At 40.4% G+C, this 16,151-nt stretch overlaps 1 protein-coding gene across 1 annotated transcript in view; it reads right to left on the bottom strand.

The window, feature by feature from the left end:
• The window catches only part of SORCS3 (sortilin related VPS10 domain containing receptor 3), a 273,977-nt gene that overhangs the window by 182,044 nt on the left and 75,782 nt on the right, over positions 1 to 16,151 (bottom strand). The window contains exon 2 of the mRNA XM_042863904.1: positions 5,988 to 6,055. Within this exon, the coding sequence (XP_042719838.1) occupies positions 5,988 to 6,055 (68 nt within the window). The remainder of the gene's footprint in view (positions 1 to 5,987; positions 6,056 to 16,151) is intronic.

Here is a 16,151-nt window from a genome sequence, read left to right as displayed (position 1 = left end):
GGATACAAAGGTGAATGGCTATCACTATCTAATGATCTGCAATTTGTAACCCTCTCATCACAGATACCCTCTCAACCAGGGAACACAGTGAGGCTAAGCCACCCTCCTGGCTGATATTCAACAACTTTTTCTAGCTGTCAAAGATCTCTCTCTTCTCTTTCTGAGCTACAACCCACTTTCTGATGCTTGTTACAACACATGTACAGTTGGACAAACACAGATGTCAGGTATCTGCCAAGCCTTGTAAGTCAGCTTAAACAACAGAACAAGACCTGTTCCTCCAAAATAAGCACTTAACCATAAGAGCAAAGAATAAATTTCCCCACTCAGTTCAGGAATGCTGGGTCTTCTCTTTTTCACAGGTACTGATTCCATAGCTATTTGAGCCAAGGAATTTTCTTTATTGAACAGCCATGATCTTCATTTTGCAGCAACTAGCTTGGGAACGGACCAACACACAGCTATTGTGCACCTCACCAGTAGCTCAAGTATGGCTCCCATACATGGCGTAGGATGCAACAACTAACAAAGAAGCTGCACTGAGCAAAGGTAACCCAAATCACTCACTGCAGGCAAAATATAAGTCAGTAGGAGTACTACAGATAAAGAACCGAATTATCCAGGGATATTGCTCTAGTTCCACACTAATCTCAACTCAAGGTGCTGAGAGGCCTGTTGAACAACCCTTACTCACACTGCATCTCCCTCAGTTTCCCATTCCAGCAAGCAGCCTGAACCTAGCAGCTTGCAACCTCTATAGTCTGAGAAAAGTCACCAATACAGAGCTAAGTAATTTAAGCACACACACAAAAGACAACGAAGTCACTAAATTTTTGGAGACCCTGCTTTTTTGAATCCAAGAGAGGCCACAGATGTGCTTGAATATCCAAGCCAGCTCCTTTCTTCCATGAATAAATAGCTGATTGCAGATATGATGAAACCTTTTTTTTTTAAATCAGCAAATTAATTCTTCACTTTGCTACTTTTTTAAAAAATGCCAAATAAGATGCAGTGACGGGAAGCATTATTACTCTGAAAACCAGCGCTATTAATTTTATGCCTCAATACAGTGCTCCAGAAAACAACATATATCCGAGATACGTGTTGTCAGCTTAATACTGAAAAACAATAGATGTAATCAAATCTGACAATACTGCATGGAGATGCCAGCTGGTCATGGTGGCTGTTTGGAGACTATTTCACTACAGAAAATGTCAGTGAAATCACACTGCCCCATTTCAAGATGTGTGATACTGAGCAAGAGGCGGTGGCACAAGCTGGGAATTGCTTATCTCAGCTCTGCAGTCTAAATAATGCATCACCAGTGGGGAAGAATCCCTTTTAACGAGGTTCTGGGCCATGACCTGGTTCAAGATTACCTTTTTTGCAAGGGACGGCATGTAAATTTCAGTCATGTTCACTGAATCTCGCAGGCTCTCTCTTCATCCTCACCTGTCTTGCAAACAGGCAAATTTGGAGGAGGGAGATTAAACCCCAGCTCTTAAAGGCAAGCCAAGGCTTATCGCACCATTTCACGCCTGCAGGGCAGCACTATCTGAAGCCAGCTGCACGCGTAATGCATGAACCTAAGGCACAGAAAGCAGCATGAACAAATGCTAGAAGTAAACCAAAAGATGCTGGTGGCCTCTGAAGACAGCGTGGGAGAGTAAAATGCAAGGATATAATAAGAAATACCACATAAGCTTGTGGTAATTCAAACAGAATTGAATGAAAGAACCGTACAAGATATGAAGCAGCTTGCAACCAAGTTGATTGGTTTTACCTCTCTCAGCTCCAAGCTTGGAGTTGTAGCTGATCTGTTTTGCAGCTGTCTCTCATAAAAAGCTGAAAGTTTTTCCTAACTCTACACAGCTCTAAGACAACAGAACAATCCCTTCAGGCACAGCCACAAGAGTGAAAAACAAAACAAGAACAAACTATATAGTGGGGATTTTTGCTGCCATGGAAACACAATTTCTTGGTTAATACGCGTGAAAACAAAAAATAAATATATATAAGATAACTTTAGTGGTATTTTAGAATCTCAAAAAAAAAAAAAAAAAAAAAAAAAGCCAGTTATGATTTTCAGTATGGGTTAATGCATAGGCCAGCATTATATGCCATCAGATGATTTAGCCTGGGACCACAGCCAGAGAATGGAAACTCCAGGGGACTCATCAAAGGTGGGTAAAATGGCAGCAGGGACTCAGAGCTGACACATGCAAGTACTCACACTTTGGAAGAAGATGTGAACTACTCCCCACTGCCCAATTAGCTGATGTGCTGCATTCATGGCGATTACATTGAGCATAAATAACTCCCTGGTAACTTGGGCTTCTCATCTGTTGAATCACCCTGTTGTCTCTTTGCCTTCATCTAAGATTGAAAGTTCCCTTGGGATGGAGACTGCCTTTTAGCTACCACAAGCCAAACAATTAGAAGTACTAATAATTAGAGCTCCTAGATACTAAATAAGGTGACAACAAAGAAAAAATAACAAAAGCAAAGAAACAAACAAAACCAACCAAACAAAAAACAACACTTTTACTCCAGTTTTATCTCACAAGAAAAACTGCTCATCCTACACTGGCAAAAGCAGATGAGAACACTTTAAATACTTACACAGAATGTCATGTTCGTGTATCTCAGAAGTGTACAGTTTAAATAGGAGTCAGGATTAGCAACAAGCAAGGAAATTTTTGTAAGACTGCTCCTTTGCTTGTAAAAAATTCTGAATTCTAGAAGTCTACAGAATAAGAAAAGGACCTCAATACATTCCCGATTATTCGTACTCATAAAATAAAAAGGAAACAACTGGATAGCAACAAGATTAACTAATGAAAGGACTTTATGCCTCTAACCTACAGAGCGCCCCATATATTACATTTGAGCACAGCATACATTTGAAAGCAAACCTCATCTATCAGTCACAACACCTGGAAGCATTGTAAACATGCATTTGGAGAAATAAACCACTGAACAGACTTCTCTTGTCCTAATGAGATTTGTTTGAAATTTTACACAGAAAAACAAGCTAAAAATTCAGCCTTCAACTTTTAGTTGTGAATGATGTCTTTTACACACTGTATTTTGCATATCTAACCCTTTCATTCCTCTGGGTTTGACAGATGCCTTCTGAGACCACAGTTCCATGAAGGATCCTGATTGCTACTCTTTGCAGTCACAGTTCATATTTCATGTTGGATGACTGTTACATGATTACATTCATTGTGGGAGCTGAAGTTGGGTGCAGGGATCCTGGCGACAGAGGGTTTGGGAACTGGAGGTTCTCCAATAGCACTTCAAATCAAAATCATTCCAGATTATAGATTAAGAGGGAGGACTGTTTTCCATTTATTAAAAATGAAGCACTCACTAAAAAGAAAATGCTACAGAAAACACAGTTCTATTTCTTCATACAACTTTTAAATAAGAGCAGACAGAATGGTAGCTGGATTCTCAAGGACTAGCAATGAAGATATTTTATTAGGAAATGAGAAGCAATGAAATGTTGCCATACCTTAAAAGCTTACCTAATTTTTACAACTATATTTCCTGCTCTATGAAAAGACTTCTCAGTATATTTTGATGTCTCACATCATCACAAGTACAATCATAATAAGGTAGCTTTATTTCATAGGAGGAAAAAAAGAAATCTCCTCTACTCTCTAAGTGAGAAAAACAAAACTACAAACCCCAACTGACAGATATTCCTTGTTACCAAGAAGAGATGCAGCATTCACAATATGGAAGGATGTGTGCTTTTCCTCAAAGCTTACTGCCTCAAGACTGACTGTTTCAGGAGCAACTGAGGCTTTTTCTGTTATATTTTTGGGCCTCAGAAATATGGATTTACTTACTAGAGCCACATCCGTGCTCCTGCATTCAAATGCTGACTAGCATTTCCTCTAAATTCTTATCAACCTGATAGAAGAGCAGTATCCAATATAACTTTTAATTCTTTCCTGCTCTGGCTCTCTTTTTTAATTACTTTCAGGATGTTTTCATATCGATTTACTTGTCCTTATATTTAAATGCAGGAATTAGAAATTTCTCTTATATAGCATTTTCCATTAAAAGAAATATCTCATGCTATAACCCAGGGGGAAACAGAGCAAAAGCTTTTGATGCATGAAGCAGGTGGAGGCATGATGATATTTGAAGATTGCATTCCACTGTACTCTATCTTTGCATCCTTTGAAGCACTGCTGTGCGATTATTTTCTTTCCGCCACAAAAGCCACTCCTTTCCTTATGGCAGCAATTGTTTGCCCAGTGCTCAGAATAGGCATCACAGCACTGTTGCTCAGATAGACAGGGCACTTGGTTAGAAGAAAAACAAGTAATAATCCCAGAAAACAGAAAGAGAAAAAATAATGGAAATTTCACGACCTTCATCTATTCATCTATTTCATCACAGAAGAGAAACAGAGGTGTTCCAGAACCACCTGAAACCCATTCACACATCAGAGCATTTCCCAAGATTATCAACTACCTTATTTCTGCCACTGGGAAAGCTCCAGGAGACATACTGCTGTTACCTTTCTGCAGAGCTCAGGTGCTGCTGTGAGATCAGTATCAGAACAGAATTTGTCTGCTTGTTACATTATTTATGTAGAGCAGATTGCAAAGCAATTACATTTAAAGTACAATTACAGCACCATTTGTACTTGCTAGGTAAAGAGGCAAAAGTTTTGAGGCTTAAATATCTTGAAAAGTGTGAAGTAAGTGGAAATTACTGTGTTCTCTCTTATTAGCTGCATGGTTATTTACACCTTTGCAGATTACCACGGTGCAGTGCAATTTGGCTTTGGAGTAACTGTGCAAACTGAGAAGTTTCAAGAGCTCTACTAAACAATTAACCCTTCAGTGTATTAATGGAGATGACCCTACAACATACTTTCAAAACAGGGGCTTTTAAATTAACTTGGAAGAAAGGACAATAGATCACCTGGCCAGAAGCTGCTTTCTTACACCTGGAACAACAGCTACAACAGTGACAACTTTCACTAACTACAATTTCTGGAGGTTGAGTAACATCCATGATAGAAAAGGTAAATCTAATACAAGGCACCTGTGGTTCCCCTATGCCTCTACCACTCCTTCCCCCTCTCCTTTTTTTTTTTTTTTTTTTTTTTTTTGGTCCATACAGTAAAAACCACCTAATAACAATTCTACTGAAGTCATGTCCTTTCCACACCACAGGTGGGCTATAAGAAGGGAGAGCAGTTCCTAGCAGGTAGAAGCTATTGCTGATTTGGAGAGATTAGGGAATTAGGCTGCCTTCCGTTATTTTTTTTTTTTTTCCCCAGGGGTGTTCTGCATGTTTGGGTTTCTTTTCCCTCATTTAACACACATACACTCTTTCCAGTAGCGTGCTTTCCCAAGCCAAGACATTCCACCTCTTGCACACTATCAGAAACACGACAGATGACAGGCATGTGACATTATCAGAGTTAACCCATAGTACAGGAGATGCCAGTACCTCACTGTGATCTCTAGTACCTTCGTGGCTACTGCCCTCAAAGCCTCAAGCATCACTGATTCACTGCTGAGATGACCACCTCACAAGGCAGAGGAACGCGACTGAGATTAACTAAGATCATACCAGAAACTCAGTTCTAAATCATCTTGGACACTTGCTCCAGCAAACATGTTGCCATCTACAGAGAATACTCTCATTACCAGCATAGTGGCAGAGGTTCTTGGAAATGAAAAGAGGACATTCAAAAGGACTGAATGAAACCAACCACCTCTGGGCATCAAGGAAATGCCTTACCCGAAGAAAGCATATGCAGACCTCATTTTGTTAAATCAATGCTTTCTCAATCACGTGTCCTCTTTCAAAAAGCAACTTCACGTCTACCTCATACTCCCTTCCCTCTCCCTCCCCAGATCATCTTCAATCCCCCTCACTCACCCTCCAGTTTTACAAGAGACACAGTGCACACATCCACACCAGTACTGTGTTCTGCATGATCTGCTTACCTCCATAGTGAGCTTTCAGTAACACTTCCCAAGTTGAAGTCATAGAGCTTTGTCAAAATGAGTATCACCTAGAAGAGAAAGGGAAAAGAAAAAAAAAGCTTCCTTTAGACTGTGTAACAATACAGAAGGCATCTGAAATCACCCAAAGGAAGGCTTAGAATTTATTCATTAAGGTTCCAGTGATATGAGATCAAGTTTAAAAAAAAAAAAAAAAAGATAATTCCCTTAATGCATCAACTGAACTGCATCCTGAATGTTCAGGAATTAACTGAACATTGCGAGTTGCCCTCTCTATACCTATGTTATTCAAGGTCAGGAATGGAACTGGATGCATCCTTGTTAATCCAACAGCCCAATCAGAAATTACATTTGACATTTTCCTTTTTCTCTCAAGATGCTGATGTGAACTGCCTCATCATCATGGATAGTAATGGCAAGTTTGTTTATGAAGATCCCTATCCAGCAAAGCAATCCATTTTGCCCAAAACTACCTTTGCTGCAACAAGGACCTTTCTACCTTCCTTTTTCCAAAAGACCTGTTCTCTCCCTCCCTTTTCCTCCTCCCACAGCAATGGGACTTGCCACTCCTTTTATTTGGGTTTCCCAGCTGCAAGGCTGCTGGGTGAAGACTGGGTGAGGAGTTTAAAAGCTCTGCAGAAAGGAAAAATACCAAAGGATTAATCAATATCATAAAGGCTGCAGCAGTCTGTTACTGTCAGCACAATACCGGGAAGAGACCTGTTCAAATTGTAAGGACCTTGATACGTGACTATGCAGTCAGTGCCCAACTTAATGGCTTTCAAAAAGATGCTCTGAGCATCCATCTCTCTACTGGATTCACAGCCCCCTCCCCGATTGCATTTTTCCCTTTATTTCCCCATGCAGAGGCTTTTAGGAAGGAGATAAAAGCCAAGCTGCTTCCAGCAGGGTGTGAAGAGAAACCTGCCAGGCAGATTTGAGTCAGCATATGCAAGTCCATGTCAGCCTAAACTGTTTCTGTGCAGTGGGGAAATAAGGACAATGCCTTTTTTTATTGCAACTTAAATCCTGCACACACCTTCCCATACAAATCGAGAAGAACCAGCTGCCAGTCACCGCCATCAAGGTACATCCACACAGCATCCCTTTATACCAACTAATGGAAGCAGTACAGCCTGCAACTAAAACCTTATGAGTAATGTTTTTAGGATGCACCCTACAACTCCAGAGATTCTCTCAAGAGGGGCATGGCTTCCAAGAACCACAGCACAAGCACTGCCTTGCCAGAAGTGACTCCCTTCTTATTGCTCACGGCTCCAGAGAGGCAGTCTCCCTCTTTTGACACCTAATCACTATGAAACCAGGAAGCAGGACTTTCAATAAAGCCAGCAGATCCTGGATCTCTAAACTTCTTAAGTTAAGCCTTTCTTCTCTGTTCTGCTGAAGTTTGATCAGGATAATTCTTCCTGAAGTTGCAATTCCAAATGGAGGCAGCAACCATAATCCCCCAGCATCCTGTACGCCTCTCCTCACATCCCCTGTGCTCTGTATTTTTGAAGATGTCAGTGGTCTGCTTTAAACCCTGCAAACAGCAGGATAATGCCAGCTCTGCAGGAGGAGGTTGAATCCTACTCAGCTCCTGGGTATTAATCCAAAGTAAAGGCATGTTGTTTAATAGGACTCGTTGAAATTTCCACCCAGGATGCCTAACAAAAATCCAGCTCTGCCTTTTGTCAAGGTGTGGAGAACAAAAGCATAACCATGCCTTAGCACTTCAATCTCACAGAGAGTACCAGGAAGCAGCAGGAGTTTCTTGACGCCCCACTACCACAGGGCAGCCGCAGGCAGCACACTGCACACAGAACCACTCACCTCGTAAGTCCCAAATACCTCTATCCCATCCCACTGACTTGAGATAATATCGTTGAAATTCAATACAGGTAATGCTCACAACAGTTTGGAAGCTTGAAGACCAGAGAAGATTGGAGAGGTTTGAATACAGCCTACCCGACAAACACTGCAAGGGCACATTCCCCGCAGCTTCACAGCAGGAGACTGCAGGTGCAAATGGTGCTACTAGGGAGGCAGCTTACATGAGGTTAAGGCACAAGTCAGAGCCCAAAGATATGTCTGGTTACTGATCTGTTTTCAAAGGGTCCTTTTGACACAGCCTTGCAAAGGGAAAACCTCAAAGCATTTCAAGAGGCTGTTCAGAGACCTCTATGTCATGCTGGAGCCACCATGCCACTAAGCGACTACCAGCAAGGTGGGTGTCCCATCCCTGGAGACATCTAAGGTCAGGCTGGAGGGGCTCTGAGCACCTGATGGAGCTGGAGGTGATCTTGTTCTTGCAGGGGAGTTAGACTAGGTGACCTTTAAAGGCCCCTTCCCTCAAACATTCTATGATGGTGTAATTCTAAGGGTGAATGGGCAGCTCTAAGCAAGTACCCCATTTCCCAGCATGTTTGTGTACATGAATATTTCAGCAGAAACATTTCAGCAGAAAGAAAGTAAAAGAAAATTATACATTTTTTCTTATGTACAAAATTGAATTCTGACAGTTGAAAGAAAGAAGAAAGACCTTCACTGATTCAAGTCAAGACATTTGATTGCAAAGTTCACTTTGTAAAAAAGTTTAGCTTGCGTTCATCAGTGCTAACTAATAACCATGCCTTTTCTGTGTCATAGTAATTTCATATTAAAATTTTGACAGTTTTCATTCTAAAAGCTGAATTCAATTGAAAATTGGAGTTTTCACATTTAGCGTGCTGCTTAAAAAAAATACATATACATTTTGTTCTTCACCTGAAGTGTGGGAAATCTAGAATTTCTACCCCACAGCCCAGACTTTCACTTAAATTAAGATGAAAACATTTTGCTCTGGAGAAAAGAAAGTTTCAAGTGGTATTGATTCAGGAAAAACAACTTTCACTTAAGCATTTTTTTTCTTTAATAAAAATGAAGAAAACACCTTCATAGTCCCAAATGAAACTGTCTTGTCTGTTCATGAAATCAACCCCCCAAAAATTAATTTCAAGTCAGCTGAATGCTGAACTGCATTTTTCTCCAGGCTCATACTGCTGGCTCCAGGGAGCATCGCTCAGATGGGAAGAGTCCCTCCTCCTCCTCCCACAGGGCAGGCTGCAGCACTTCCCTGGACACCCCAGAGGCAGGTAGCCCTGAGGGTACCAAGCAGCTCAGCTGGGAGAAAAGGAAAACAGGAGGACCAGGCTGCAGGACAGAGCTGGGAAATAGGTCAGGCTGAATTACAGCTCCCTCAAGGCAATACAAACCCTCTGGAAAATGCAATTTAAAGCTGAGCTTACACAAAACTAAATGACCTGAAAATTCAATAAACTGTTTCAGTTTTCAAGACAGAAGTGGAGATGGGAGATAATCAGAAAAATTATTCTTTTTCCTTTGGAAATAAATGACCTCCTAGTCCTGCAATAACTTTCTTCTGCACTGTGTTTTACATATACACATCCCAAATGCTTTTGTTTGTTCACTTATTTCCAGAAACTGCACTGTTGGACAAATACCCTGCTGTAACATCTCTGTGTAATTGACAGGAATTGGCTTTTTTCTTATCCTCGGTGACTAATTCACTAATACAGCTTAAGATTTTCTGGTATTTTCAAATCCTACATCCCACTTTAAAAGTGTACTAACCCACTAAATTTAGGTCTGATATGATGCACCTCTTGTTTATACTACAACCAGCAGGTCTTCAAGATTGCCCAATGCAACAAACTCAAGTCATGACACAATTTGACTGATGTGAAAGTAGAGAAAAACATAAACAGAAAGGGGAAGAGAAGTCTCTCTCCACATTGAAAACACATCCCTGAAGGGGCTCCTATTGTTCAGAAAATTATTAGGAATCTCTGAGCCCATAAATCACAAGAGTGCTCAGCAGCTCTCCCGAGTATTTGATGGTATAGCAATCTTTTGTCCTCATAAAATTTTACTACAAAGGAAATTTACTTTAGTTCATTAAACCCTCCTCCAGATCGTGCCAATTTCAAGGTGCCAAAGTGCTTTGCACATACCCCACAGTAGATACGTTACTCTTATCCACAAATTAAAGTGAAAAGACATTGCAGTTTCTTCAGCAGGTTGATAGTGAACTTCAGAATGAGCAAGAAACACCGAGTCAATGGCAGTCGTGCTCCCCCATCAGGAGATACCCATATTGGAGAAGAGGAGCAGCAGCCAAAGAGAACGGTGATGAATTCAGATAGATGTCTGAAAGGCTAGCACTGACCCACTTCATGAAATTCATCTCCCCTCTAAGTGATCCTGCTTTATCAGCACAGAGATTTACATAGCACATCAGCAGCCCTGTCCACATATTTAAAGAAAGTAACTAATAACGAGCAAAGGGATGAGCACTGGGAAGCACACAGCAGAACAAAAAAAAAACCAACTGTGGACAGATTTACACATGAAAAAAAATGAGAACTCTTTGCTAGCTTGTGTTGGTATGCTGGGGTCACAGACTCCATTTCCTGCCTACAGACCTACTTTCATGATCTTTGAAACCTTTTCTGCCCCACGCACCAACCACAGGAAGCTTGCCCACAGTTTTCAGCCACCTTTCCCCAAGCCATAGAGCCCGATACATAAATTAAAAATGGCAATAAGTACAGCTCCTGGGAACCAGTATTGGGGAACTGCTCACAATGAAGGAAATAGGCTTCAAAAGCTTGAGGACTTGCACTGTGCTATGGAAGTCCCTAGCTGCTTGTTTCTTTCTTCTCTTTATTAATTTTGACCCTTTAAAAGATGACCTTACCAACAAGCCAATGGAATTACTCAGGGTAAGTAATATAATATTTCTTCCATTATCTGCATTTAAAGCTAATTTGGGCAAAAGCCACCAATATCTGTTTCTCTACACAAACGTGGGAACATATCTGTGTTCAATATATGTTAGTGCTGATGTGTGGGGTAGTTTGAATTCAGCCAGCAGCTGAGCACCCACGCAGACTATCACTCACACCCCACTCCAGTGGGATGAAGAGAATCAGAAGAACAAGAAGAAAAGTTTTCATTTGAGAGAAATGGGGGGAATAATAAATGTGGGGGAAAGAAGAAAAAAGCCATCACTGACTGCCTTCCATAACCAGGCCGATGCCCAGTAAGTCTCTCAGCAATGGTTACCTTGCAAAGACTACTTTCTGATTTCTATCACTGCACACAATACTAAATAGGATGAAATATCCCTTTTGACAGCTTGAATCAGGTGCCCTCATTGCATCCCTCCCCTATGCCCAGGGAGCAGAGTAAAAAACAGAAAACCTCGACACTGTGCAACAACCATTCAGCAAAAGCTATAACTCTACTGTGTGAACAGAGCTTTAGTCAAAAATTCAAGCTGCTATGTGAATATATATATATAATATATTATATATATATATATATATATATATATAATATATATTTATATTTATATATATATATATATAAAATATATATATATATAAACTCCATTTCAGGCAGATTCAGCAAAAGCATTTTCCTATATCAAGGTCTAGCAGTTCTCAAAAACAGTTGCTGCATAATCCTCATCCCACCAGAATTCCCCCCCAGCACACAAACACCACAGACATACATCATGTGTACACATGTGATCATGCACACCACCATCCTCATTTAACCTGGAAGCCTAAGTGCTAAGTTGCTTATACCTGGGAGTGCAAGAAGCATACAGCACCATTACAAAGCAGCCATGTGAAGAACATAAATTTCACAGGTTTTAACGGATTCAGCAAGCACCACAACTATGAGAAAAGACAAGTAATGTCGTCTTTGTTTTACCAATGAGGAAGCAGAGGTGGGGAGAAATTAAGTGTTTCTCTATATAGAAACACTCAGGAAGAGGAATCCAAATCAATGTTTTGAGTTTGCTTCAATTGGAAAAAATCAAATTAAAGACTAATTAATTCTAAAGAAGAATCTCCATCCAGGAATTTTACATGGTTGAAATAATCCACCTCAACAGATTTAGCTGATCCAGACTAACAAACATATCCTGAAAGACAAAGATGCAATCTGAGCTCGTGCAAAGGAACAGCAATTAGTGAAAGACCATCTACAACTTCAACACTAAACTTTTCCCCAGCCTGCTGCATGCATCTGAAGGAAACAACTCTAGATACTAAAACTTGCAAGCAACAGCATATCCTTAGACACAAAAGAAAAGCAACAAAGGCGCTAACAGCAAATGCAGGCCAAATCGTGCCCACTGGAAATCAGAGCAACATTTCTGCATGAGCAAAGAGATGTCATCTTAAGCAAAGGACCTTTTTTTTAAAAAAAAAAAAAGTCTCCAGATAAATGATCTGTGGGTGGCTTCAGGCAGTGCTAGCAAAAGAGCCCTCTGAAATTGAAAGAGACAAATCCCCAAGATCACACACAAAAGCAAAACATGTTCCAGTGAACTTATGATCTCCAAACGGCTGAGGCTGTCAAATTTGTCCTCAAAACAAGAACTAGTAACTAAAAGAATGATATTTTCCCTTAATCCCTCTCTTGCCCATGTCGCTTTTCACTTTCCAGTATGAAAGATGCCAGAGTACACTCTTTCTTCCCCCTTTTTTTTTTTTTCACCATACAAAGCAGGCAGCAGAATAAGCTGGAGCCAGACCACGAAAACTCTTCCCATGGATTCCCTCAGGACACCAGCAACAAATCACATCACCTACACAAAAGCACACTCTGGATGAAAGCAGCAGTCTGAAATTCCCATTTCCAGACCTTGGGGTAGATGAACAGAATCTGCAGAAAAGCAACACTACAGCACTTCATACAAAGAGACAGTGCTGGAAAACACACCTTCCTCCTCCTGCATGATTTCCAGCAGCAGCAGGACAGGATCCAAGCATACTGAGTCCCCCTGCTTTAGCAATTTCAGTTGTGAACACAGCCTGTCAAAGAACCACCTCTAACAGAGGCAGATGCATCCCAGTGCTATGCGTTTCCCTATTGAGAAATGATTCTGAATTAAACCTGGTAGGCTCTCATGCTTTTGGATTTAAGCATCAGGAATGTATTCAGATTTTCCTCCCGAAGCAGAGATCCAGTGTTTAATCAAATGAGAGATATTTGTAGCCACTAGCAGGTCAGCCACATTGCTCTTCTGCGTCTCTAGTGCACGTTAAAAAGTGCACAATATTCTCTATATAAAAATAAATAGGGAATATATTACCCACCCACCCCCAACGAACATTCAAAACCCATACTGGTAAATCCTGAGTTTCATCAAATACCTTCTGCCTACTACCTACTTACACTTAGCGTGCACGCACAAAGTATAATCACTTTCTTAACATCTCCTTCCTGAAGAAATAAAAGAAAGGCCTCCAGCATGGTTTATCAGCCCTTAGAGAAAAGCTGGATTCTATCCCAGAGGCTGCAGTGGAGCCCTAAACATAGCTACCGGGTCAGATCGTAAAGCATTTGTCCTCCTTGTAGGGGAAAAGTACTCCATAAAAGCTAAGTATTGGTAGATTTATTAGCCCCCCAGGAGAGAGCCTCTGAGAAAGGCATGGTGAATTAGCTGCCTTTTTAAGAACAGCAATAAAACATAGGAGACATTTAAGAATTCCAGACTATCGTGAACAAACACACCAACACTATTAGCAGCTTACAAGTAGCACCAGTTGTTAAAGACAGATGGAAAAGCCCCCTCTGAGTTACATGATCCACACCTCTGGTGAGACAAAGTTGTGTACCACAAAATCATTCCCAGCTCCTCTGGATGGCCTTGCTGCACACAAACACACATTCCCACCAGAAAAGACATCTACATTGCTTAAAATAACAGAAGCCTGAGCTTTATCTCTGTGTAAGTCAGTTAGACATAAATACAATCTCTCCTGGCAGGAGGTGATATGATTTAAGGTCCCCCTATCATACATTATAAGAGCTGATAGCAAAGAACTCATAATTTATTTTTATTGATTCAGCAACCTATGCTGGAACATATCTTCCAATTCTTCCCCCTTTCTGAAGCCTTGGGAAATTTATCTTTTTCCACTTTCTTCTTCTTCGTTTTAAAGTTGCTGTGTGCACACCTCTACCTAAGTTCAAGAAGAAAATGAAAAAAGGCCCCAGTTACTTTGCCAGCTCCGTTCTCCTTCCAATTATCTTCTAATACCATCTGCGAACCAGATTTTGTGCAGCATTTTAACTCTGTGTAGTCACATACCTACTGAAGGGCAATTCAAAGCTTCTGACAGGGAGATCTCAAAAGGAAGAATGACTTGAAGTCCAAGTCTGGGCGCATTACCTTCTGAGGACAGCCCACAATTAAAGAGAAAAAAAAAGTACTGTAAAGTTGACAGAAGTTAAGACAGAGCAGCCCTTTGAGACATTATAAACTGCCAGGACAGGTGAAGGTTTTCCTTGAGGATTGAAGACAGACTGATTTCATACAGAAAACTAAACTAGGTGAAGAATTTTGTCTGAGCCATTTCTAAAAGTGAGAGAGGAAAAACAGCTCCCATAAAGCTTCCCCTGAAAAAAATAAATAAAAATTTCTCTTTGTTCTTCCATTTCAGACTTCATACTCCATACATACATACATATACATATACATATACATATACATATATATATATATATATATATATATATATATATATGAAGATCAATGATTGTCCTTAGTTAGACTTCAGTGAACCATTCTAACTTGTGCTGGATGGAGCAGAGGCAGGACTTTCTCCCTCAGAAGAGGTTTAACCTCTTGAAGCCCTTTCCAGAGTATGACTCAAAGATTGACTTGTTTGTGTGGAAATGCTGCACTGCTAGATCAGGAGAATTAGCTACTATATCAAAGAACAGGAAGTCACACCTGTTGTGCTCCCAAAAGGCAGAGCCTTGCCTTTGACAGGACAGCAACAGATGGACAAGTCACCATGTCTGCAGTGTGGGCTGCTTACAGACCCAGCAGTCAAGAGAGGCAATGGCTGTTCTATTTCCAGCTCTGATGCCAGCTTGCTATGCTTGACTTCACCCACCTGCAAGGCAATGGCAATATTATTGTTCAGAATTGAATACTATTGTCTCAGAACATTACTCTGAGAAAACATCCTTCTCTCTCCAGGAGAGCCAGTCCAAAAGTTGAAGTGTCACAGATGCTACCACAAAGGGGAAGGACATACCTGCTGGAAAAAAAAAAAAAAAAAACCACCCTTGTTTCTGCTTTTAATGGCCAGTTAGAAAGCCTTCCATGCCTACTGCAGGGTCATTGCTAGCATCAAATCCAAGCACCTTTGACTTTCGCATATTTCCTTGCTTGCAGCAGACCAGGGAAATAAGGATTGCTGCAGTTTTCCAAATAAAAACTATGAGCATGGAGAAAACAATGGCAAAATGCACAGATTGTTCTGTCATGGTAAGTTCTGCATTTAGATCTTTCCACATGTTCACCACCAGACCTTGAACGCACGGAACATTGTTAGAGTAAAAATGTTAATTGTAATTCTTTAAATAAGTCTAGGTAAAGAATTCACAAATGTAATCAAGTAGTAGTGAAAACAAGGTATGAGAATTACTACAGAAAAAAAGAAACAAAAATAAAAGCGATAGCTTAGAATACGTGACTATCACAGCCGACATGGGTCACTCAAGGCTAACAAGGACATGGGATCAGAAAGTGCTGGAGGTAAAAGAAAAGCACAAGTCAGAGCTCTCCATAGACAAAAGGTCAGAAGCAACAGTTTGAGTGCTAACTAGCCAATTAACATATTTTTTACATTATTACAGATTCAACAAAGATGAAACGATCTGATTATCTTATATATTAAGGTAATAAAAAAGGCATTCTGTCAAATTGACAGCACTTTTCTGACCTTGAACCTATGTTTATACTGCAGTTCTTCTCTGCAGATGCCCACAGCTACTTTGAAACTTACCAGCTCAGCTGTGGCAAGGTCAAATTCTTCCTTAGCAACTCTTTTTTCTACTGATATTTTCTTTCAAATCAAGAGTGAAGATCAGTTCAGCCATCTTTATTACTTTATGTTTCATCTCATCGTAATTCTGAACTCAAATATCTGTCACACACATACATTTCATGATCACTACAATATTTCAATCCCTTACACCACCAGCTACATTGTTTGGATTGTGCATTTTTGTTTTTTTCTTATTCTTTGTGATGAATCATTAGGTAGA

This window comes from Lagopus leucura, unplaced genomic scaffold (assembly GCF_019238085.1).
Source record: "Lagopus leucura isolate 7727_CA_CO unplaced genomic scaffold, USGS_WTPT01 Super-Scaffold_741, whole genome shotgun sequence".
In the NCBI taxonomy this organism is placed as follows: Eukaryota; Metazoa; Chordata; class Aves; order Galliformes; family Phasianidae; genus Lagopus; species Lagopus leucura.
The sequence above is the reverse complement of the archived record's forward strand: the minus strand, read 5'-3'. Positions and strand labels throughout refer to the sequence as shown.